The sequence below is a fragment of the Panthera tigris genome, chromosome A3 (genome assembly GCF_018350195.1).
Source record: "Panthera tigris isolate Pti1 chromosome A3, P.tigris_Pti1_mat1.1, whole genome shotgun sequence".
NCBI classification, from domain to species: domain Eukaryota; kingdom Metazoa; phylum Chordata; class Mammalia; order Carnivora; family Felidae; genus Panthera; species Panthera tigris.
In genome coordinates this window covers 57,064,654-57,088,667 of record NC_056662.1, presented here as the reverse complement: position 1 = coordinate 57,088,667, position 24,014 = coordinate 57,064,654, and the positions used below count along the sequence as shown (strand labels likewise).

The 24,014-nt window shown below is 38.8% G+C and overlaps 1 protein-coding gene across 1 annotated transcript in view; it reads left to right on the top strand.

Annotated features, from left to right (window-relative positions):
* SLC9A2 (solute carrier family 9 member A2) overlaps positions 1 to 18,838 on the top strand; it is a 99,508-nt gene extending 80,670 nt beyond the window's left edge. The window contains exons 8-12 of the mRNA XM_015544618.2: positions 3,683 to 3,844; positions 11,388 to 11,484; positions 13,584 to 13,715; positions 15,234 to 15,324; positions 16,647 to 18,838. Coding sequence (XP_015400104.2) covers positions 3,683 to 3,844; positions 11,388 to 11,484; positions 13,584 to 13,715; positions 15,234 to 15,324; positions 16,647 to 17,017 — 853 coding nt within the window. The 3' untranslated portion in view covers positions 17,018 to 18,838. The remainder of the gene's footprint in view (positions 1 to 3,682; positions 3,845 to 11,387; positions 11,485 to 13,583; positions 13,716 to 15,233; positions 15,325 to 16,646) is intronic.
* Positions 18,839 to 24,014: the final 5,176 nt, after the last annotated feature.

Sequence of the window (24,014 nt, the reverse complement as noted above, 5' to 3'; positions counted from 1 at the left end):
CTGTCAAGTACATTGTATGTCGCAGGTAGAGCAGGGAAGTGGGTGTGGGTGTGGAGGAATTTGGTGCTGACGCAGGCCATTTTTAAAATTAGCTCTCCGCAGATCCTATCTCTGGTATGTACATGATTGTTGATGTTAAAGATCACATATAAAGAAGTGGATTGTTTCAGGTATGTTGGGTATCTTTCCATTTCGTCTGGAATCCTTATGCTGTAAATTTCTAGTGGTCTTGCCAGAGAATTCTTGAGGCATTTGATGCTCAGAGGAAGGGTAAAGCGCAATCCTTTGAGTAGGGAAGTTTCTCAGACTTGGTAAAAGTTGCCTAATGATGGCGAAAGGAAGAAAGCACCTAGGCGTGGCTTGGCAGAGAAATGAAAGGTGTGGAAATAAAGAAAAGAAAGTGCATATTTCCTATGCTAAATAGATCAGATGTCATTGCCCTTGATGTTAATTCTTCTGTTGATCTCTACTGAAAAGCTAAAGCAATAATAAAAATAACAGAAGTTTAAAAAGAGGTGTTGCTGTGGGGCACCTGGGTGGCTCAGTTGGTTAAGAGTCCGACTCTTGATTTTGGCTCTGGTCCTCGTCTCACAGTTTGTGAGATCGAGCCCTGCACTGGGCTCTGCGCTAACGACACAGAGCCTGTTTGGGATTTCTCTGTCTCTGTCTCTCTCTCTCTCTCTCTTCCCCTACTTGCTCTCTCTCTCTCTCTCTCTCAAAATAAGTAAATAAACCTTAAAAAAAAAATACAGTGAAAAGATGTGTTGCTGATGCCAGGAGTCCTGGCCTAATGGGCCTAACATGAAGTTGAGAATAAACGGAGAAAAAAGTTAGCTGTGTGTTTAGTGTTGTGGCCCCAGTGGAAAGGATGGCTCTCTTTAATTATTCATAGCCCTCCAGTATAGAACAAAGGACTAGTACCAAGAATGTGGGTTCACATTGTTTCCTTTCATAGCACAGGTGTACCTATAAACCTCTCTGGGCTTACGGTGATCACTGTAATGCATTTCTTTCTTTCTCAACAAATATTTACTGCATGCTGTTTTGCTTACCTGTTGGCATAATAATGTTACATAATAAACTGCCCTGATATACAGCTGTCCAAACAACAGTCACATTATGAAAGCATATGAGTCATGAGTCTGAGAGTCCAGGATCTGGGCTGCGCTGGGCTGATGCGGACAGGTCTTGCTAATGCTTCAGGGGGTTGGCTAGTTGTCAGCTCATCCTGGCTGGCCTTCTTGTATGTGACTGGAGTAATAGAGCTCTGCTTCATGTGGCATTCACCTTTGTCCTGGGACTCATGAGTCACTCCATGCATGTCCTTCTCACGGTAATTGTGAAAACGAAAGAGATAAGCTTCAATACGCAAGTGCAAGCCAACAAGTCTGTTTTAAGCCTCTGCCCCAATCATCATGTCTGCTGTAGCCCACTGACCAGAGCAAGTAACGTTATTGGGGCCAGTGGCAGGAAACAGGACAGCACAGGTCACCTAGGCCGTGGTGGAAGGACATTGCCAAGTAATATGGCAGAGGGTGTAGATACAGGGAGGAATCGAGGCAAAAGATCTCTTCTACCATCCATGCTTATAGTGTACCAGGCACTGTCCTAGGCACTGGTAATACAGGAAAAAGTGGAAAAAAAACAAAAACAAAAAGAAAAAGTCTCTGCCCATATATACCATTCTAGTGCTAGGGGACAGAAAGCAAGATAAATAAATTATATAGCATGTTAGAAAATGATAAATGGTATGGAGAGAAATCTATCTGGGAGGTAGAATGGGAAGTTAGGAGGGTGGGAGGGAGACAGCATGCATTTCTAATGGGATGGATGGGAAAGCCTTTTGGAAAAATGGCTCTTAAGGGAAGACTTAAAGGGGGGGTCTGCAACTGTGGGGCAGGGGTGCTCCTGGTGGAAGGAATAGTGGCTACCAAGCCCCACAGGTGGGAACAGAACTGCCAGTTTCCAGGGCAGGAAGGACACCAGTGAGGCTGGATGTGAGAAGCACAGTGCTAAGAGGTACAGCTCCAAACTGTGTAGGGCCCCCAGGTCGCTGTACATTTACTCAAGAGAGATGCGGCGTTGTTGTATGGTTTGACTTACATTTTACCAGGTTCGCTCTGGCTTCTGTGTTGAGGGTAGTCTGGAGGAATGCGGTGGTGGAAGCAGGGAGACCAACTGGGTGCCTGTTTCAAGAATCCACCGAGACGTGATGATGTCTGGCATCAGGGTGGATCCAAGAGATAGGATAGAAGTGCCGAGGCATGGTGGGATTGTGTATGTGTTCTGATGGTGGCACTAACAGAAATTTCTGGTAGCGTGGACATGGAGTATTAGTTTGCTAGAGTTGTTAGAGTACCACACATTGGGTGGTTTAAACAGTAGAAATTTAATTTCTCACAGTTCTGGGGGCTAGAAGTCCAAGATCAAAGTTATCAGTAGATTTGGTTCTTTCTGAAGGCTATAAGTAAAGCATCTGTTACAAGCCCCTCTCTTTGGCTTGTAGATGGCCGCCTTCTGCCTCTCTACATGGTCTCCCCTCTGTGTGTGTGTCTGTGTCCAAATTTCCTCTTACTATAGAGACACCAGTCATATTGGATTGAGACCTGACCTAATGACCTCATTTTAACTTAATCACTACTGTAAAGACCCTATCTCCAAAGACAGTCACATTCTGAGGTCCTGGGGGTGAGGACTTCCACCTGTGAACTTTCAGGGGCCCACAATTCAGTCCATAATGTGGAATGTCAGAGAAGGAGAAGAATCAAAATTGACTGGGTGGAGTGGTCATTAACTGAAATGGCGAGAACTATAGGAGAAGATGCATTCGGTGGGAAAGTCAAGTTGGAGAACTAGATATCCAAGTGCAGATGTTGAATAGGCAGCTGAATATTCATTTCTGGGATTTGGGGATGAGGCTACAGCAGGATACAAATATGGGAGTCGCTGGCACAGAGATGCTATTAAAATCACGAGACTGGGCAAGATGGCTAGAGAGCAAGTGGAGGTAGAGAGGACCAAGATGGAACCCTGAGCACTCCTACATCAAGAGGCCAGAAAGGAGAAAAATACCCAACAAAAGAGACTGGGAAAGAGGTAGGAGGGAGCCCAGGGGAATGTGACGTCCCGGAAAATGACCTATTAAGCAGGACAGGTCAGGAAAGGTGAGTGCTAATAACTGGCCATTGGATTTATATTGTAGGGTCACCGATGACCTCAGTACAAGTAGCTTCAATGGAGTGCTGGGGACAAAAGCGTAATTTGTGAATGTGCAAGAGAAAATCCGTGGAGAGGAATTGGAGATAGAAAGCATTAAAAACACTTTTGAGTAATATTATTGAAAGCAGAAGCAGTGAAATAGCAATTGTTAAAAAAAAATATGTAGTTTACTCTGTTATTAGTAAATATTAGATACATGTATATCATGGCTGGATACAACAGTGTCACTTATGTATACATATATATGCACATACATTGAGGTCTACACATAAAATACACACACACACACACACACATATATAATAATCAGATGAGCTAAACATTGCTACTGAGTTTTTCCCCAAGTATAGTAGAAATGATTTTATTGGTAAAAGCAGGCTTGTTGGTTTTTTTTGTTTGTCTGTTTGGTTTTTTTGTCAGTTTAGTATTAATTACTTGAAGCTCTGATTTCCTTTGTTTCCAGGTTTAAGAAGTTCGATGACAAATACCTGCGGAAGCTTTTGATTCGGGAAAACCAACCCAAGTCAAGCATTGTGTCTTTATATAAAAAGCTTGAAATAAAACATGCCATTGAGATGGCAGAGACGGGGATGATAAGTACTGTTCCTTCTTTTGCATCTCTGAAGTAAGTACTGTTTTGCAAATAAAAGTTAGTATTCCTGTGTATGTCTTTATAGTTTTTGGAAACCGGTAATAATAACAAATTTGACCTCTTTCTGGACACCTCACAGAAGAGTGAGATCCTGGTTAAAATGTGCAGCCTAGAAATGTGTGCCTTGTGTCACATCATGTCAGGTTATTTTAGAATTGACTGGTCAGCAAATACTTTGTCATGTTTAGGATGGGTATGCCTTTATTCTATCTTCTTAATGTAATTCAGTGCTTTTTAAAGGTGCCTCCTTAGCGAGCATTTTGAAATGGAATATCTTAAGGTGTGCTATTATAAATACGCATGTGGATATAGCTATTTCCTCATAGATTATTCATGCATCGTAGTTTAAGGCTTGCAAGGAACATTAGTGATCATACGGTATGACGGTTCTCAACCTAGGCTGCGTATTAAAAATATCTTAGGAGCATTTAAATGATACAAATGTCTGGGCCTCACCCACACCAATAAAACCAGGATCTGTGGTGTTAAGGCCCAGGTATAGGTATATTTATAAGTTCTTCGGATATTTCCAATATGCAGCCAGAATTCAGAGCCACTGACCTAGTCTATCTCCCTAATTTTAAAAATGAGGAAATGAAGACTCAGAATGGTAAAGTGACTTACCCAAAATTTTATAGCAAGTCCATAGCAGAGCAGTAAATTACTGCTCAGTTAACAAATGAGGTCATTTTATCATGTAAACATCAGTCCTTCCCTGCCACAAAAATAACAGAAATTACAGGTTCTGCTGATTTCTTCTTTCACCGATGAGCTTGAAGTGCATTTAAAGAACATGTCACGTAATTAGAATGCTATCAATGGGAGAGTTGAAATAAGACAAGGAAACTCCAAATTACACCCAACCATATTAACTAGGGTTTTTACTAAGACTGTACCTCCCCTATTAAAATTATGTGAGTTTACCCAATCCAAAATAAAAAGAAATAGTGATCAAGAATGGCTTGGAGGTAAAGGCATTATATTGCACTAGGAACAGTAGTTGACTGAGCGCAGTGACTGATTTATAGTCCTCCGCTGCAGTAACTCACTATGTGACCTTAAGCTGGTCCATCTATTTCCTTGAGATTGAGTTTCTTCAAGTAGAAAATGGGGCTACACTTGATCTTTGTTTCCCTCTAGCTTTACAAATTAATGATCTTTCTTACTCACCATTCCTTTCACAGTTGTGGCAAAGGATAATTCAATTATTCAGCTTCACAAAGGAGAGCCATTATCTTTGCGATCACTAAGAAATCTTAGTTTTCCTCTCTGTGTATAGTTCATTTGGAAGCTGGTAGTAAGCAGAAGAAAGGCAAAGGCTTAAGGTTATGGAAGTAGGTAACAGAATTAATGGTCAGCTGCATGGCTGTGTAAATGAGTAGCATATTGACCATTCCACAGCTCCTGAAACATTTTCTTTAGAGAAAATGAAAAGCAGAAAGGGAGGTAATAAGGAACTGTATTTCTGACAGTAATAGACTCAGTGTTGTAGTCCAAACCATACTATGCAAACAACTAGAAAAAAAAAAGCACAAAATGTATTTTTAAAACCTGCTGAAAAGCTGGAAAGCACCAGTGCAAAGAATTTCTTGGCCAAGAGTCAACAGAAAAGGGAAGTCCAAGAAGATGGAATGGGCATTTGGTGCCATTTTTTCCCCTGGATCACAGAGAAGTTATCTGAGAGTCTAAAAGGCTAAAACAGAATACAATTGGAATTCAGTACCTACTAAGAAGGAGGGGTTCTTATACCCAGCTTATAGGCTATTACTTCCAAATTCTACCCTTTAACCCTCAAGGGAAAGAAGTCTAGCCTAGAATTCTCTCAATCCATGATTGTTTAAATCATCTGAAATTGGTAATTACTTCTATCCCAGCTACTTGAGAGAAATAAACTTAAATCTTCTCCAGAGGAAAATAAGATTATAAAGAGTCTTAAACTACTTCCATGATTTTTCCTATATCGTGTCTATCAACCAATCCAAAGCATAAGAGTAGACAAGGAAGTGTTACTGAAAACACTGAGAAAAAGATAAAATAAAAACAGGGAGTAGTAACAGACCATAAAGGGGATTCACATAATTAAGTTATCAGGCAGGGACTTTAAAATAAAAATAATAGTATGTGTAAGGAAAGAAAATGGCATTGATGCTTTTGACATTGTTGTGGGGGATGATATAAATAGAAAAGATCTAAGTGGCATATTTGAGCTAAAGCTAAAACAACTAAATTTAGGATCTCATTTGATAGTGTAAAGGCAGATTAGATACAGCTATCGAGAGAATCGACTGATTGTAAGGTTAAGACAGAAGGAATAACCGGAATGAAGCAGAGAGCTGGTGCGGTGGGGTGGGGGTGGGAGGGGAGCATGGAAAATGTTGAAAATAAAGTAAGAAATATATGGGATTATGTGAAAGTTCCAGGAGAAAATGAGAGAGAAATTAGTAGGAATAGTATTTTAACAGTTAATTACTGGGCATTTCCCAGACAGATCAAAGACAAACCCCAAGCAGATTAGATAAGAAAAATACCAAATGCAGGTGCACGCTAACAAAACTGCTAAAAGTCAAAGACACAGAGAGAATTTTAAATATGATCAGCGGGAAAAAGAGACCTGTTTTCTTCAAGTAAAAAAGAAATGCTGACAACTGATTTTTCAACAAAATTCTGAAAGCAAGCAACTGATAATCTATAGAGTTCCATATCCTGCTAAAATATTCTTCACAAAAAGGAGAATGAAAACATTTTAAGACAATTAAAAACCATCATACTAAATTGAATGATAAAAAATTTCAGGCAGAAGAAAAAAAAAATTCAGACAGAAGGGGAAGAGTCTCCGTAGAGAGAAGGGTTGGAGATTAAGGAAGGAATTAAAACAATGGAAATGAGTACTTATAATAGCTAAATGAATATCAGTTGCATAAAGTAATAATGTCTGTGTGGTTTTGAATGTAAGCAGAATTAAAATGAACAACAAATACAGTTTATAAATTGGGAGGGAGGTAAATGGTGTTAATTGTGTTTTGATAACCTTGTGTTGTCCAGAAAATAGTAAAAATTATTTTGGATTTTAATAAGTCAGTGATTAATGTTGTAATCCCAGGTGACCACCAAAAAAAAAAAAAAAACAGTAAAAGAACATAAAAGCCAACCTAACTACAGAAATAAAAGAGCAAAATAAAATAAAATTTTAAAAGGCAGCAAAGTAGAAAAAACAACTATAGACGAGGTAGGACAAATAGAATGCGAATACTAAGATGATAGTCTTGAACCCAAAGGTAATTACATTAAATACAAACATTCCATTTGAAAGGATGAATGATCAAAATGGATAAAAATATACAACTCACTAAGTGTTGCTTATAAGAGATAGCACTTCTAGCTAAAAGTACAGACCGATTGCAAGTGAAAGGTTGATAAAAAGGTATCTTGTTAAAGCACCTAAACAAAAGAAAGTTTGTATAATTATATTATTACCATAAAATGTAAACATTACATTCTGCATAACAGAACCACAAGTAGAAATACACAAATTCATAATCATAGTGGATAACTGTATTGCTCTTCTCCTAGAAAATGATAGAATAAGCAGACAGACTTTCAACAGGGATATAGAAGATTTCAATAACATAATAAATAATCAAGTCTTAAAAAGTTTCATATAGGGTATGTTCCCTTACCAGGCGGGAATCAGAACCAAAATAAAATATAAAAGAGCATAAAAAGTAGAATATCCCTGTAGTTAGAAGTTAAATAAAAATTGGATCAAGTAAGAAATTATGCTATAAATCAGAAAATACTTTGAAAACCAGGATATATGAAAACTTGTATAAAGCATTTTTAGAGGAAAATTTTTTTTAACCTTTAATGAAAATGTTAGAAATACAGTTAATAGGCAAAAAAAAAAACAATAACAAAGTTAGGCTGAAAATCAATAAATCATACTAAGAAATTAGAAAAAAGGAATGACAAATTAAACCCATAAAAGAACAGAAAATTTGAATAGTACCGTAAATACTAAGGAAATAAATCTGTACTTGAAATTGTTTCTACAAAGTAAACCCCAAGACCATTTGGCTTTATTTGTAATTCTACAAAATATTTAAGGAGAAAATAAAACCAATCTTCCACAGACTTCTTCAGTAAGTAAGGAAAAATGGAAAGCTTCCCAAATTGCCGTATGGGACTAGCATAATTTTGATACTAAACCTGACAAAGACACTTATAAGAACGGAAAATTATAATAAACCTGTAAAAATTCTAAACATAATATTGGCAAACCAAATCCGGAGATCTATAAACAAGATACACATCACAATAATTTTGGTTTATTCTAGGAATATAAGTATGATTTAAGAGTCAAAATCAATCCATTATTTACCATTTTTACTGAATAAAGGAGAAAAATCAAGGGTTATTATCTATCTGTAATAGAGGCCCAAAAATTATATGACGAAATTCAATATCCTTTATTTTTTTTAAATATATAAATAGACTAACAATAGAAGAAATCCTTTCTCAAGCTAATAAAGTTTGTTCATGAAAAATCTATGGCAAATACGATTTTTAGTGTTGAAATGTGGAAAGATTTATCCTGAGATCAAGAACAAGGATGCCTATTATTACTATTTTTATGAATATTGTACCAATGGTAGGCAAGAAAAAATTTAAAAGCTAAGGATAGGAAAAGAAGTAGAACTGTCACTATTCCCAAACAGCTGGATTGTTTTCAGAGAAAATCCAAAAGAACCTACAGAAAAGTAATTAGACATAATAAGGTAATTTATCTAGGTTTCTTAATACATGGTAAAAAAAAAATCAGTGGTGGCTTTATAAGTATCAACAAATAGAAGATGACACTTTAAAAAATGCTTAATTTAGAATGGTATCATGAAACATTCATATACGTCCATGTCAAACATCAAAATGAAATTTAGAGAATATGTGTGAGACCTCTCTGCAGAAAGTCCAAACCAGATAAAGACTATATTAATAAAAAGAAAGACTCAATATTATAAGACTATCAGCTCTTCTCAAATTGATCTGTGGACTCAAAGCAATTTCATTCAAAATTCCAGTGTGTAATTAGACAGTCTGGTCCTAACATTTCTGTGGAAACATAAAGGGCCCAAATTAACCAAGACAAAATTGTCTTTAACATGAAAGAACAAATTTGGAGGATTTATACTATCAGGTAGCAAGATTAAAACTCCTATGATTCAGACAATGTGATTCCTGGGTAAGGATAAAAGAACAAATAGACCAGCGGAACAAAGTAAGAGTTTGGAATAGACCCATTTTCATAGAAGCATTGTTTGTCATATCCAAAAGTTGGAAATAAGCCAAATACCCATCAATAGTAAAATGGGTAGATTGTGCTATATTCATGTAATGGGATATTGCACAATGAATAAAATGAACCAACAATAGCTACATGCAATAACACAGTTGAATCTCCAACATATAACGCTAAGCAAAAGAGGCTAAATTTAAAAGACTACCTATTATAAAAAATAAATAAAATAAAAAAATAAAAATAAAAAACTACCTATTGTATTTAAAAGACTCCATTTATATAGAGTTCAGATTCTGGCAAAAGTATTCTGTGAATTCCAAAGTTAGGATTGTGGTTGTTTTTGTCAAAGAGGGAAGGAAGTAGTGATTGTTGGGGGCGTGTAATATGAAGTGGTTTCTGGGGTTCTAGGTCACGTTCTGTTTTTTGACTTGAGTAGCGGTTGTGCAAGTACACTTGCTTTGTGGTAGTTCATTGAGCTGTGCATGTAAGATTCCTGTACTTTTTGTTTTTGTATTACATTCCAGTAGATACACTTTGGGTATAAACAAGGGAGGTAGTTGGGCACTTACCACTAGAGTTATACAAACATATGTTGGATAAAACTTGGTGGGAACATTGTACAAGAAAATCAGACACCCAAAAGATTGTTACCTCTTGACTATATTTGTCCTTCTCAAGTCCTGTGAATTAACTTTGCTGATCAAACTCCTGATTAGATACCTGGACAGCTGTCTAAACAACAATGCTTTAGTCTAAGAAGATGCTTCTTAAAAACTCAAGAACAATTGAGGTTGAGGCAAAATTGAATCATTTATATCTAGAGAAGTCTGTCCTGCTGAAGCCTTAAATCTCTGTATCTGTTCCTTTGCTTTTCTCCAGTACCAATGGGCATAGGTAATTAATATTATGGCCGATTTTCAGTAACAGCAAGTTTGCATTTAAAAAAAAAATAAAGGAACTATGCCTTCAATTGGTGTGTCCTTAGCCCATCTTCTATAAGACCTGGATTTCTGTATATTAACTTTCTCAGCTTTATTCTCTTAATTTATCTTCTTAGCTATGCATTTTATTTTACCGTATATTTTTGTAGGCCCTCTCAAAGTCTTTTTGAAGGCAGTAGAATAAAACTGTATAAATACAGTTGGTTCTCATTGTTGGCAGTAGTCATGTCTTGTAAAATTGCCATAAACGCTGATTTGCCCATACTGAACAGTTGCTCCTAGGGGAAATACGGGCTTAGGTTCTTGTGAGCTTCTGGTCACAACATTTTCATCAACTGATGATATATAACCTCGTTTTATGTACATTTCTATTTAAAGACGCCTTGTTTCATATATATTACTATTTCATTAACATTCCTCTCACGGCCAGCAGCATTGTACTCATGCCTAAACAAAGCTTACCGAACATGACTTTTCTCTAGAAGGCATATCACAGCTCTCTTTTGTTTAGGAAAATTGGACAGCACTTCAGATCCATGCTTGGGGTCCATTTTAAACAGTGAAGTCACCAAAAGAAAGCACAAAAATGTGAAAAATGTGTCATTAAGTAGACCACAAAAAGGACATTTGTTTACAGTACAAGACCTGAATCAAGAAGGCAGAGTGTTGCCATGTTCAGCCTTATCCAGGAACCTGTGTGTTGGGGCACTCATATTTTCCCCCCACTTTGCACATGTCTGTGAAAAAGTGCCAGGAGTACCGATACTGTGTTTACAAGTAAATTTTAGCAAGTAGGTTACTTTACAAATACGAAATCCTTGAATAATTATGATTGACTGCATATGCATCCATATTGTAAGTGGCGTCTTTGCAAATATTTATAATGATGTGTTTAAAGGACTAAGCCCTAATAGTAAAATGTAGCTAATTAAGTTTCTGTTGGAAAAAACTCAATCATGTATTACCTTATTTATGGAGTATTAGAAATACTAAAGTGAGACCATTATAAGCTACTATAGTTTTTCTCCCTTAAAATAATAATTGTATGGAAAAAAATAATTGCGTGAACAGACTGTGAAAACTTGTGCATGATTGAACTTGTTTTGAATAATTTTGGTGCTGAACAGTTTTAGAATTTTGAGTTATCTTAAAATACTGAATAATCCCTAAGTGTTATTCTTTAAGCTAAGATTCTACTTAGATGATATTCTATCTCAAAAAAAATTGATGATTCCAACATTTGTCCAATAGTAAAATATATTCTTCTTCTAAACTTTCACAGTGATTGTCGTGAAGAGAAAATAAGGAAGCTCACACCTGGTGAAATGGATGAAATCCGAGAAATATTATCCAGAAATCTCTATCAAATCCGACAGAGAGTGAGAATAATTTATTTAGCCAAGCATTTCCTTGCCTTTGGCTGAGAATATGCCTTCTGATTTCACGCTACCCAGTTGTAGCGGATATTGCCCTACGATTATGCCAGCCTTTTGCGGGTCCCACACCAGACAACTTCTCTTCTCTGGGTCCTATCTTGTTAGGGTGCCATTCCTTCCCAGACACCAGTGGGAAAAGTTTGGAGTCCCCTGGGAGTTCTGCTACTCTGGATTTGGAGATAAAAGAATATGTTTTAACTAATTGTGAAAAAAGAAATTGATGGCTCTCTTCTGATTTTTTTTTTTTTTTTTTTTTTTAAGAGAGAGATTGACAGCGTGTGTGGGGAAGGGGCAGAGGGAGAAGAAGAGAGAGAATCTTAAGCAGGCTCCACGCTCAGCGTGGAACCTGACACAGGGCTTGATCTCACAACCATGAGATCATGACTTGAACCCAAATCAAGAGTCAGACGCTTAACCGACTGGGCCACCCAGGCATTAATTTTTTTGATGAAATAGCTTTATAGCTTGTAGAAAACTTACAGCTTTAAGAAAACTTATCCAAATTCGTTTAATCTTCCTTGTTATTCATCAAGTGCTATAGTGTCTTCCTTTAATGTATCTCCCGAGTCACTTCTTTCACAGCTGTCCCATTGTTAACACCTCATTCTAACAGTTGGCTAATAATATAGCTAACATTTTGAGAGTGCATACAATTTGCCGTGCCCCATTTCGGCAGGTATTAACTCATTTCTCCAAGTGGGGTGACTGTCGTTTCCATTCTGTAGATGAATAAATTAAGGTACAGTGAGGCGAGGTGGCACACAGATCACATTGCTTGTCAGGAGCCTTCCTCACCCATGTTGGGGTCATTTCTGCACTTTTTCAGCTGGTCTTCCCCAAAGCAGTCCCCATTCCATCCTGCATTACTATGGCTCCTCCTTTTCCCCTAAAGCACCTTTTAAGCAGCGTTCCCCTGTTTGAATTGAAACAAAACCACAGCTGTGGCTTACAGGCTAAACTATTCTCTCAGAATTTGGGATCTCTTATTCCAAGTTCTACAGTCTCTGACCTTACACCTCCTTCCCCTCCCCAAGCCCCCAGGTTCTGTCTTCCTTCCTTGGACTCTGTTCCTCTCTTCTCTGTCTCCACTTGGGATGTCCCACTGGCTCCTGTCAGCAGATCCACATCCTCCGATGTTTAAGGATTCCTCGACAGCCTCCGTATTATTCCCAGCCCTGTCTTTAAGTGGGGTAGCACTAAGAGCTGATAACGTACCACATAGTTTTAGCACTTAATTTCACAATTTTGTATTACTTTGTTAGCCTTTGATGTCCAGCCAGCCAGTAATTTTCTCAAGGCAGGACTTGAGCCTTGTTCTCTCAGTTTTGCATATTTCTTCAAGATTTAATATTTAATAGTTTGGGACACAGGGATATTCCCAAGAAGAATATATTAATACACCAGAAAATGAACTCCATCGCTAATTACAGTTTATTTTAGGAAATTTAGAAAACTAACAATGTGTGCCATGTCCAGCCCTGGTTTAGAAATTTTACTGCTTCAAATACTGGCACATGATTATTGCTGGTGATAGCCCCCAGCCTTTTCAGTTTGACCACCCAGTTGTAAAAGTGTTCTTAAGTTTAATCACAAGGACACGGCACCACCAAGTGGCTCAAAGTGGTTTGTTTTTATACCAGTAATTCCTGTTCAACAGAGAATTTATTAAGATGAATTGTATCATTTTCTCCAGCTACTAATGAGGGCTAAAAACATATAAAGCACTTCAAGGTAGACAGAGGCATTTGATGAGTTCCATCATTTTTCTGATTTATGAAGATCACGCTTTTGAATGAAAGATATTTTATTCACACACTTTTATTAGAAAACAAGTGCTTTCAAAATTTGAACGGATGTTAACTTTGTTATGAATGTTAACAACTTTTATGCTTTTTATTCATTTATTTTTCTGCTCTGCACATTAGTTAAGTGCCTCGCTGAGGTGCAAAGCCAAAGAAACACAGCAAAGTTTTGGAATTTCTGGGGCAGCATTCAGGCTTTGTTTGTTTGTTGTTTGTAAAATGTCTCTTTTTTCCTTTCAGACTTTGTCCTACAACAGACACAATCTGACGGCTGACACAAGTGAGCGACAAGCCAAGGAAATTCTGATCCGACGAAGGCACAGTTTGCGAGAAAGCATCCGGAAAGACAGCAGCTTGAACCAGGAGCACAGGGTAACTGGCATTTGTTACCATTTGTCTGGGAGGAGGGAAGCTTCCCAGAGCAGAGCCAGCCGCCAGTCTGGAGGCTCTACTGACAGAATGGCTGCTGAGGGTTGAGTCACAGGAATTCTGAGATGGAGTTGATGGTAAAGTCTTTCTAGATATTTCTGGAACACCCATTATGTTCCAGGCACTGTTCTAGGCACTTGGAATATGTTGGTGAACGAAACTGACCAAGCAAGATACCTTCGCTTGTAGAATTCCTATTCTAGTGAGGAGAAGGCAGCCAGCAATGGAATAAATTATCTGTTATGTTAGAGGGCAGTGAGTGCTATGGAGAAAAAAACAAAAAACAAAAAAAACAATGCTGAGGAAGGAGATTGGGAGCACAGAAAGGGTCAGTTAAGTTGCAGATTTAAACAGCATGGCTGGACCAAGCTTCATTTGCAAAGTCCTTTCTGATATCTCCAGGGAGAGGTTGCAGCCCAAAGATGGGCAACGGGCACGTGCTGGAACTGCAAGGTCACAGCCACTGGGGGGACGTGAGTGTTCACCTTTGCCCTTGATGGAGGGCACTGTCAATAGATAAGGAAAGCCATTTTTAAATGACAGTATGATTGATTGATTTAACGTAGCAGACGTTGTATCTTATCACTCTGACACACAAGGTTGCATTAATTTTCGGATTGCATTTCATTTTTTAATAATATTCTGTATTGGGTCGTCAGAGACCAAAATGGTAATGTGTGAACAAGGTAATTATCTTTTTTTAATGTGTAAAATGTGGCAGCATTGATGTAAAGTTAAGGAAAGTAGAGATTGTGGCATTTGAATGGTCAGCAAATTAGCTATACTAATAACTTTTTGTTCTATCATTTTCAAGACTTACTAAAGTAATTAAAACTCAAGTAAGCTACATTTTTCATATATTTTCTTCCCATACATATAGGTTCTACATATTTTTAAAGTTTTTTTATTTACTTTGAGAGTGAGAAAGTGCAAGCGGGGAAGGGGGGGTGTGAGAGAGAGAGAGAGAGAGAGAGAGAGAGAGAATGAATATGAATGAGAGAATCCCAAGCAGGCTCCCAGCGTGGAGCCTGACACGGGGCTGGGTCCCACAACCCTGGGATCATGACCTGAGCTGAAATCAGGAGTCAGACACTTATCTGACTGAGCCACCCAGGTGCCTTGTTTCTACATATCTTTTGTATATTCTTATACATAGGTGTTTCCTTAGCTTTTCTTTAAAAAGACTCAGTAGTTTGCACATCTTATTGTTAATGGTCCTATTTTATTTTCGTTTTCCTTAATACTGATTTCTATTACATTTTAGAAGAGATTTGGTTATTTTAAGTAAAATAATTATTGCTGGAAGCTTTCTTCCCTATGCCCCCAGCCCCTCACAAGTAATTTTGGAGTAGAAAAGTACAATTTTAATTTTTAACACCAGGGTTTGCCCTAAGAATTTAAACTTCTAAGATACAATAAATGACATCTGCGTAATCTAAACATTTTCTGTGTTTCTCACAGGCGTCCACTTCAGCCTCTCGATATTTATCCTTACCAAAAAATACAAAGCTTCCAGAAAAGCTACAAAAGAAAAAGAATATTTCTAACACAGGTAATGAACTCAGTTGGAGCAGAGTCATGTTACTAATGTTCACAAAATAGAGAAAATTTCCCATTCTTCTTCTTCATTAAGGACAATCTGTTTAATGGTTTGCAAACCTCAAATAATAACATGGTAACTTATTATTAGCATTGTAAGCTTTTTGGATGGAGTTCTGTGTACGTTATAAATAATTTAGCCAATGATTTTCCATAATGATTCCATTTGATACAGCACGAGCCACTATTGTCACCTGTGGTAGTGAACAGATAAATAGAGAGCTGTGAATGTGCGAAGGAGTGTTTAAATTTTTACAACCTGCATATATTTTCATAAGGTCAACCATAAATTTTACTTCTGCCTGTAATCACGAGTCTAATATCTCTTTATTTAATGATAATCTTTGGGTAGACTCCCAGCCATTTTCTATGAACCCCAGAAGAAATATGTTAAGATACCATGTTATTAGAATGTGGGATATAACACTACCACGTCCTTTATTTTTGCTTATTTACTTAATTAACCAAGAAGAGGAAATTCTAATGCTGGCTGGTGGTGATGATCAGTGAGATGAGACCTGAGAAGAGAGGCCAGGCAGCACTGAATATGTAGAGCTGTGGGCCACGTCCACTAAGACCGGGTCTTAGGGTCCCAAGAATCTCAGCTCCTGGGCGAGCTCCCCGTCAGCTCTTCTACCCACAGTTCTCTAGGACCTGAATTTTGACACCAGCTCATTCTGATCGTGTGTCTTCCCACTGTTTGTAAATGGCACATGGGTGTTTCGGCCCTTTTATGAAACTGCAAAGGAGATAAAGAAGGCTGTCTCTGAGATTCCAGATCAAGACAAGAATTTTCATAATAGCAGCCAATTGCCAATCTGCTTTCTGTGTGCCAGACACGTAGCTGAGCCTTTCTGGGATCGTTCTGATGGGGCAGGTGGGAACACAGCTGCTGTTGCCAGATAGTCGCACTGTGACACCCACATGCACTGATTAATAATATCTCTTGAAGCTCGGTTACTTCACCTGCCGAATGGGCGCTTGTGAGGATTAAATGGGTTAATGCATTTCAAAGTGCTTAGGACAGTTGCCTGGCGCACAGTAAGCTCTTCGGCGTTAGTGTGGACAGTCAACATTAACGCCCACAGAGATTATGTATCATGCCCAGGTCTGTGGGCTAGAGGTAGCGAGCCCTCGGACCTCCCCTGCCCAAACCGTGCCTGAGGTGCCTGAGGGCACCGCAAATGCTGGACCCACTGATGCATTGCTGAGTCACTTGAAATTCCTTCCCTCTGAAATGCTTGCCCATGTTGTCCTTCTTTTGCTCTGTGGTAGGTGGCAATAGCAGTGACTCGGACACAGATGTTGGGACTACCGTCCTCAATTTGCAGCCCCGAGCAAGGGGCTTCTTGCCAGAACAGTTCTCAAAGAAAGCCCCACAGCCCTATAAAATGGAATGGAAGAACGAGGTAGACGTCGATTCCGGACAGGGCCAGCCTTGTAACCCCTCAGCACCCCCCAGCAAAGAGGGGGGCACCCAGACCCCAGGCATGCTACGGCAGCCCCTTCTCTCCAAAGGCCAGTTTGGCTCAGTGCGGGAAGACAGTGTGACTGAAGGTGTCTGCCCCAAGCCACCACCCAGGCTGGTCCGGAGGGCATCGGAACCTGGCAGCCGGAAAGCCCGATTTGGAAGTGAGAAGCCTTGATGGAAATGGCCAAAGCAGACCTGGAGTGACTGACCCAGCACAGCTGGGGGTTGTCACTCTGAAACATGACACAGAAGTGGAATCCATTTAATGCCCTCTATGCATCTCAATACTTCTTTGGGTAGCAGAGTCATGCCATTGACTTACAGGATGAACACTCATCCCAAGAAGAGGAAAATCAAAGAAGAAAGTCCCATAAAATGCCTTTTATGACTTCTTGCTAGCAGTTGTATTCCTTGCAAGCCTAAAGGAAAAAAAAAGTGTGCCTTTATTGAACTTGAATGACAGAACTTGAAATTTTTAACACACCCTTGTTGGTGAAAATTTTAATATATACATGTATGCCTCAAGTTTTATTTATGAAAACATATGTATATCTGTAATCAGTTTTTAAATGAAGGGCGCTAAACATACTCAACATCTTTCTGGGGTGTAAAAGGCAGTGCCCGGAGGATGGTGGGCCATTTGTTCAGAGTCAAGGTGTTTTGCCATCCTGAGCTGATGACCAGTTGGTACAGGAAGAGCACAGCATGGAGCAGACCATGCTCCATGAACTCAGACCAGGGAGACAACCAGAACATCTAGGCAGATGAGGTGGCCTGGCTCCCAGAGCGCGGATTCCCGTGAAACAATGAGTCAGCAGGACTTACTGTGTTCCTCATTCTGTATGGTTGGGGGTGACATAGGTTCCATCTCTCATTTGTGTTTGGCGCAAACAGGCTGTGTGGGTGACGCAACGTATGACAGACTTGGTGGCAGCTTTTGATGAAGTTCCAGCGTGCAGGCCTCATGTTGAATGTGGGGGAGACAAAGCAGCGCCTGCTTACACCTTGTGGGCAGGTTTTATATTGTGCAATACTGGGAAGAGGATACAGGAGATTCCCTTTCATGCCCATCTAGGACTACCCGCTTCAGAATTTTCTGTAGAATGTTCTAGAACTTTGAGCCTCCAAGCAGTTTATTCAAACAGTATTCCAATATTTAGCAATTTGGTGAGAATTCAGGTCTTGAAATTTATTCAGGAAGCACTTTGGAGAATGTAGTTCTTTTTTTTTTTTTTTTTTTTTTTTTTTGCACTAGTGTGTAATCTGTTACCTCTGGCCCCTCAATAAAGTAGTGACTCAAATTCTTCGTATAAAAATGGATTCTCCTCATCTGAGTACTTTTTAAAAGTACAGCAGAAAGACAAGACAAGAAGTGGAATATAATCATTAAAGATTAATATTTGAATTTCTGTCTCTTAATCTGTAGATTTTATTGCTGTCTTGGTTTTTTGTTTTTGTTTTTTTTTTCTTTCCTGAAAAACTCCCTTTTAACACTTGACTAGAACAAGACTCTAAATGTCTGGGTTTAGATACAAACCCGGCCACACATTTTGTCCCCTGGGTGCACGTTGGAGATGCAGCAGAGGACACAACGGACCACGGTATTGTTGGTGGAAAAACATGGATAAATTAAACGAAGACTCAGTACTCAGAAATCCTCAGCAACACTTCTCTTACCCCCTTCCTTCCTCCCCATCGACATGGAGAAATGAATCTTCCACCCTTTCTCGAGTGTTCTACAGTCTTGGAATACTGCTAGATTGCTGGGCGTGAGGCGGAGGGAGAGATAAGGACACGAGGTACAAGTTCATCAAGAGCACCATTTCCTTCCCAAACTCTTCCACGTTGGCCAGTGGAAAGTGGCACAGCCACAATTTGGAAACTGTAGGCTGAGGACTCTGTGCCAAATATCTTAATTTTAAGCAAAAATATTTATATAAAAATACATATATTTCATCTGCAGAAAAGAAATTAAAACTGACTTTTAGAATTTTACTATAGGAATATGATTCATGAAGAGATGGGATGAATATTTTTGAGAATGTCCAGAATACATTTTTAGAAGTTAATGAGGACTGAAAAAAAAAAAGAGGTTAAAATGGAAAATGACCTTAAAAATAAACTTTCGATTTTTCCTGGTGTCCTAGAATAATAAATAGTATAAGGAGTCCAATTTTCTAGAACCGAAGGAGAAAACCTGAAAATTTTTGTTACATTTCTTCCTGTTAAGCAGGTAGACCAAGTTCATCTAGCACTGATTAAAAGTCAATAAAGAATTTGGTTGACATTGTGTAAACTTCCAAAAAACAAAACAAAAAAAGGAGCACTTAATGTCATCAATTTAAATTTTTTCTTATTTTTTGAATGACAAAAGCAATGAAAAATAACCTTGACTTCATTTCGCTTTTTTCTATACTTTTTTTTTTTTCCAAATAAAATTAAGTTCTAGACACTATAGGAGAGAATATGATACCTTTTAAATATCAGAACAGTCTAAATTTTCTGTAGGACAGACCCATCCCAGACCCTTTGTAAATGATTCCCCTATTTCAAGCAATACTTGATCCAACCAAAGTTCCAGTGTAACTGTAGAATTTTGATGGGTGTTTGGTGATTGTTGTAACAGATTTGACTTGAAACCTGTAAAGTGCAAGGTCAAGGCTTGTTTCTTTACATTTAACGTTAAGGGCTGACTGTTGGGAACAGTTAGGCCAGTTAGCAAACAACTAGAAATTGGCTCCAGAGTTCGATACTTTTAAAAAACATGTGTTTTATGTATGAGCCCCCAGAATATCTGGGATGAAATTGCCTTCGGCTTTTTCTGAGCTTTGTAGTGGGGGAAGGGAGTGTTTATTTATATAAAGAGCATAGAGAAGTAGTTATATATTACATGTCTCAGCATGTTTTCCATTTGTTGTCCTGCCCAAATCATGTCTATGTGAAAACTGGCATTTTATAGACAAGTGTGAGAACTGTAATATTTTGTTAGCTCAAAGTTCACACTTGACTTTCTTCTCTGAGGAGTTATTGAAGAGATTTTTTTGTCCAGTTGAAGTAGCTGTTGGCATCACCTGCCAAAGCCTGAACACAGTATGTTGATTTCCCTTTGTTGAGATGAACGAGATTTTGGCTCCTGACTCAACTGTCTCATTATTTGAGATTTTGTGTGTGTGAATGTTTTTTGTTTTTTTTTTTTGTTTCTGTTTTTGTTTTCTTTTAGAGCAAAACAAGTAGCTTGCTGGTACTTTATCTCTGATATTTTAACTAGGCCCTTTCTTCAATCCATTTGTAAGGCAGTGAGAGCCCCTTTTGGGTAACTGCTGCCTGCCAGTGACCACAGCTCTTTGTTCAAGAAAACTGACGCCTCCCTTCAGAACTTTTTACGATGTCATTCACTCCACATGTGGCTGACACCCTCAAACATGGTTGCCCACCGTAGATGTGCAGACCAAGCACCCACGTGGTTAGTTGTGAACGTCTTTAATGTTGCAATGGTACACGGCTTTTTGATCCCTTTTGTTCTCTAATTTTCTACATTTTTTCTCAAAGAAAATTCTATTTTACTACCTCTAAAAAGAGTCATTAAAATGTGGCTAGCTCTCTTAACTGTCTGGTCAGAGAAGTAAGTGTTTCTGTGTGTAGAGTGAATATATCTACTGCAAACGGATTACCAAATTTTCAATCTGCACAGCATATTGATTATTTTGAATGGCTCAGCACCTACTTCAGTGCTCTTATGTCACATAGGTTTCATGGGGATCTTTTATCCTTGTATTGTGCGGTGTTGAACTGTCCCTCCATGAGATGCCCAGTAGACAGAATGCCAGACACATTGGCGGGGACTTTTCTGATTTTCACTACTGTAAAAAAATACCTTGAATTAAATATTCAAATGTACATTTCTCCTTTTTTTTTTTTTTTTTTTTTTTATTATTTCACTGGGTCTTGTCCTCAGTGCAGGTGGTAACAACATTTCTAATTTAAACAAGGCTCTCTGCATCTAGTCATGGTCACTGCTTGCCAAACAAATTTTATAGATGTACACCAACAAAGAAGTTTTCCTGGTGTCTATGAAGTATACAAAAGTCTAAGGGTTAAATCACTATGGAGTGGAAACATTTAATGGAATAAACGTAAATGGAAATACTTAATCACCGTGGAGAAAATCATGCATCACAAGAAACCAGGACAGTTCCCCAAATTCCACTTTTTACATTTATGTATCAAAACCACTCTCATTTGTGCTAAAATGGAGGCATGATAGCTGGAATTAGTGAAAGGTAAGAACTCAAGAGTATTAAAAATTTCAGTTGTTTTAATTTCAAACACACATATCTTAAACAGGGCTAACATTGCTACCGTGTTAAAGAACCTGATTAAAGGAATGAAGATTTTAACTGGTCCATTAATTTTTTTTTTTTTTTTTTTTTGAGAGTGCCAGAGGGCCTGCACCAGTGGGTGAGGGGCAGAGGGAGGGAGAATCTTAAGCAGGCTCCATGCACAGCCTGATGTGGGCCTTGATCTCGACACTGAGATCATGGCTTGAGCCGAAATCAAGAGTCAGATTCTTAACTGACTGAGCCATCCAGGTGCCCCTTAATTTTCTGTGTGTCAACAGACCCTTTTGTAAAGGGCTCGAAGATAATGCATGCTCTGGAATATTGAATGCTGCTTTCCAAACACAAGGAAACACAAGGAAAACAAATTAGGTTAATGCCATCCACTGTCTTAAAGAATGATTTTTAGAGATGATTTATGCAGGGCTGTGTACCAACAGATCACATTTTTAGGTTTTCACTAACGTTTCGTACCCGATCGAAACCACTTAACTGTGGTTTCGCTTGCTACCACAAGTACTTCTTACCGCTGGGCGTCTAGTTCAAGTTCTTACCTTTAGCTGGAAAGTTACTTTGAATGGCGTCACAACTCGGTATACTCTGTTGTGTTACTCATTCCAAAAAGATGGCACAGGGAAGGTGCTTTGAAGGTGCCCAGGAGAAAACGATCACCCTTACCCGTGTCATTACCACCTGGCACTGGTCAGGAGTTGGCTTGATGCCCAGGCGTCATGACCAAGGCAAGCCGGACCATGCACCCATTCACATGCACTCCCACTCACAAGGGCCAGGCCCCAAGTCAGCAGCAAATGCATTTATTACATCAGGTTCATTCTGGATAGTTCATGTGGTCTCAATTTCATTGGGTAAACTCAGGAGAGCTATCACATAAAAAAATAATTCTCAGTATGGATAAGAACCTGAGTCCCAGTGATTCAAAATGTAAGAGATTCTTTGATAAGCCTGAAGAAAGGACATCTCCTAGTCCATGTTGTAAACTGCAACTCTTAATAGGTACTTTAACTACTTTTATCCCCCGCCACAGTGTATATTTTGGAAAAAAGATGTTTATTTATCAGGATGTAGTATAGTTTAAATCAAGACTGATTAAAATACAATTTTTCATTCTAACGAGATCCTTATAGTCCACTTTTATGCTATAGTTTATGCATATAATTATTGGTAATAATTAACACCTCCTTTTTTAATGTTTATAATTATCTTTTCCCCTCAAGGAACAGCACAAGCTGTTTGAGAGTGTCCAATTCCAGATAAAATCCACACTATTTCTTACAATGTACCGAATCACAAAAACAGTAGAAATTGTATTGTTTTCATATGCAGCTGTCTGTAAAGTAGTGGGATTAGACAATCCACTGGGAAAAGTGAGAAATCTAAAGTAAAATAATGTTTTAAAATAAGTTAGCATTTGTGTACCTGATTGATTAAAAATAAATACTATTGATGAGATATCTTAAAACAATTTGCTTACCAACGGTGTGCAGTAAATTTCAGATTATGTGTATATTTGGTATTAGTAGATGGTGTGCAAAGCCAAAAGCTTGTTGTTCTTACTATTAGGGCATGTTTCTACAGTAACTGGAAGTTAACATTTTCAGGTGTTTCTGGATACTGATGTAAAATATGTATCAGGATACAGCAATGGCTCCTAAAAATGACAATTAGAATAAATGACAACACTTCATTATACTTTTAAAGGGGTTGTATGATTAAAGAAAATTATTACATGTAACTGGCAAGTTCTTCAGGAAAAATAGTTTTAGGACAGAAAATTATTTTTTCAGTTCATCACCCTGTTCTGAGAGAAGTCACGTTATACATCATCCTGGCTAGATCTGTGGTATCTCTATTGTGGAATCTCTTATTTCAGAGACTTCTTTAAAAAAAAATCTTTTTCTAACACTTATTTTTGAGAGACAGAGCAAGACAGAGCATGAACAGGGGAGGGGCATAGAGAGAGAGGGAGACATAGAATCCTGAGCAGGCTTCAGGCCCTGAGCGGTCAGCACAGAGCCCTATGTGGGCCTTGAACCCAAGGACCAGGAGATCATGACCTGGGCTGAAGTTGGATGCCCAACCGACTGAGCCACCCAGGTGCCCCTATTTCAGAGACTTCTTAAAGGCTTAAGTTTCCAGGAGGAATAGGACATGGAGAATTACCATGCTGGCTACACTCACACTCCAAATAAAAAGCCATTCTCTTGTAGCAGGCGCCCAAATGCCTGAAATTTCTCCTAAGTGGATTGACATTCCCCTTCCCCCACAGATGTCTAAATTTCTTATAGAAATGTCCTCAGGAAAAGACGCCTTCTTAATGTTCTGAACATGCAGAGAACAAACTTCCATAAATGCCCACACGTGTTCTCTGCCAGCTAACATAGGAAGGGGCAGAATGTGCTCAACGCTCGTTACCAGACTTTCTAACATTGCCTGACCTCCACCTGGACCAGACACGTGGGTGTTGCCCACGGCCCCTTCCAGAATCTCCCTGGAGGTCACAAGCTGATACTCTCCAGGCCTTTCAGAAAATTTTGTGCCCTACCTGCCTCCCTCAGTGTGCATGACCACTTCTCCCTTATGTTCCTCTTGGATTCCCGCCCTAGAGGGACCTTTAACATAAAGCCTGGGAGCATTCTCCAACATGAATTCTTCAGTGGCTCCCCCCCCCGCCCCACCCCCATCTGTGAGAATGAAGCTCACTCCTGAGCATGGTACACAAGACCCTCCATGATCTAAGCCAGACACTCTCAACTCTGGGGCACTTTGGAGTCTGGTTCTCAAGGTCCAGGGCAAGCTCTGGGCATCAGGTGACTC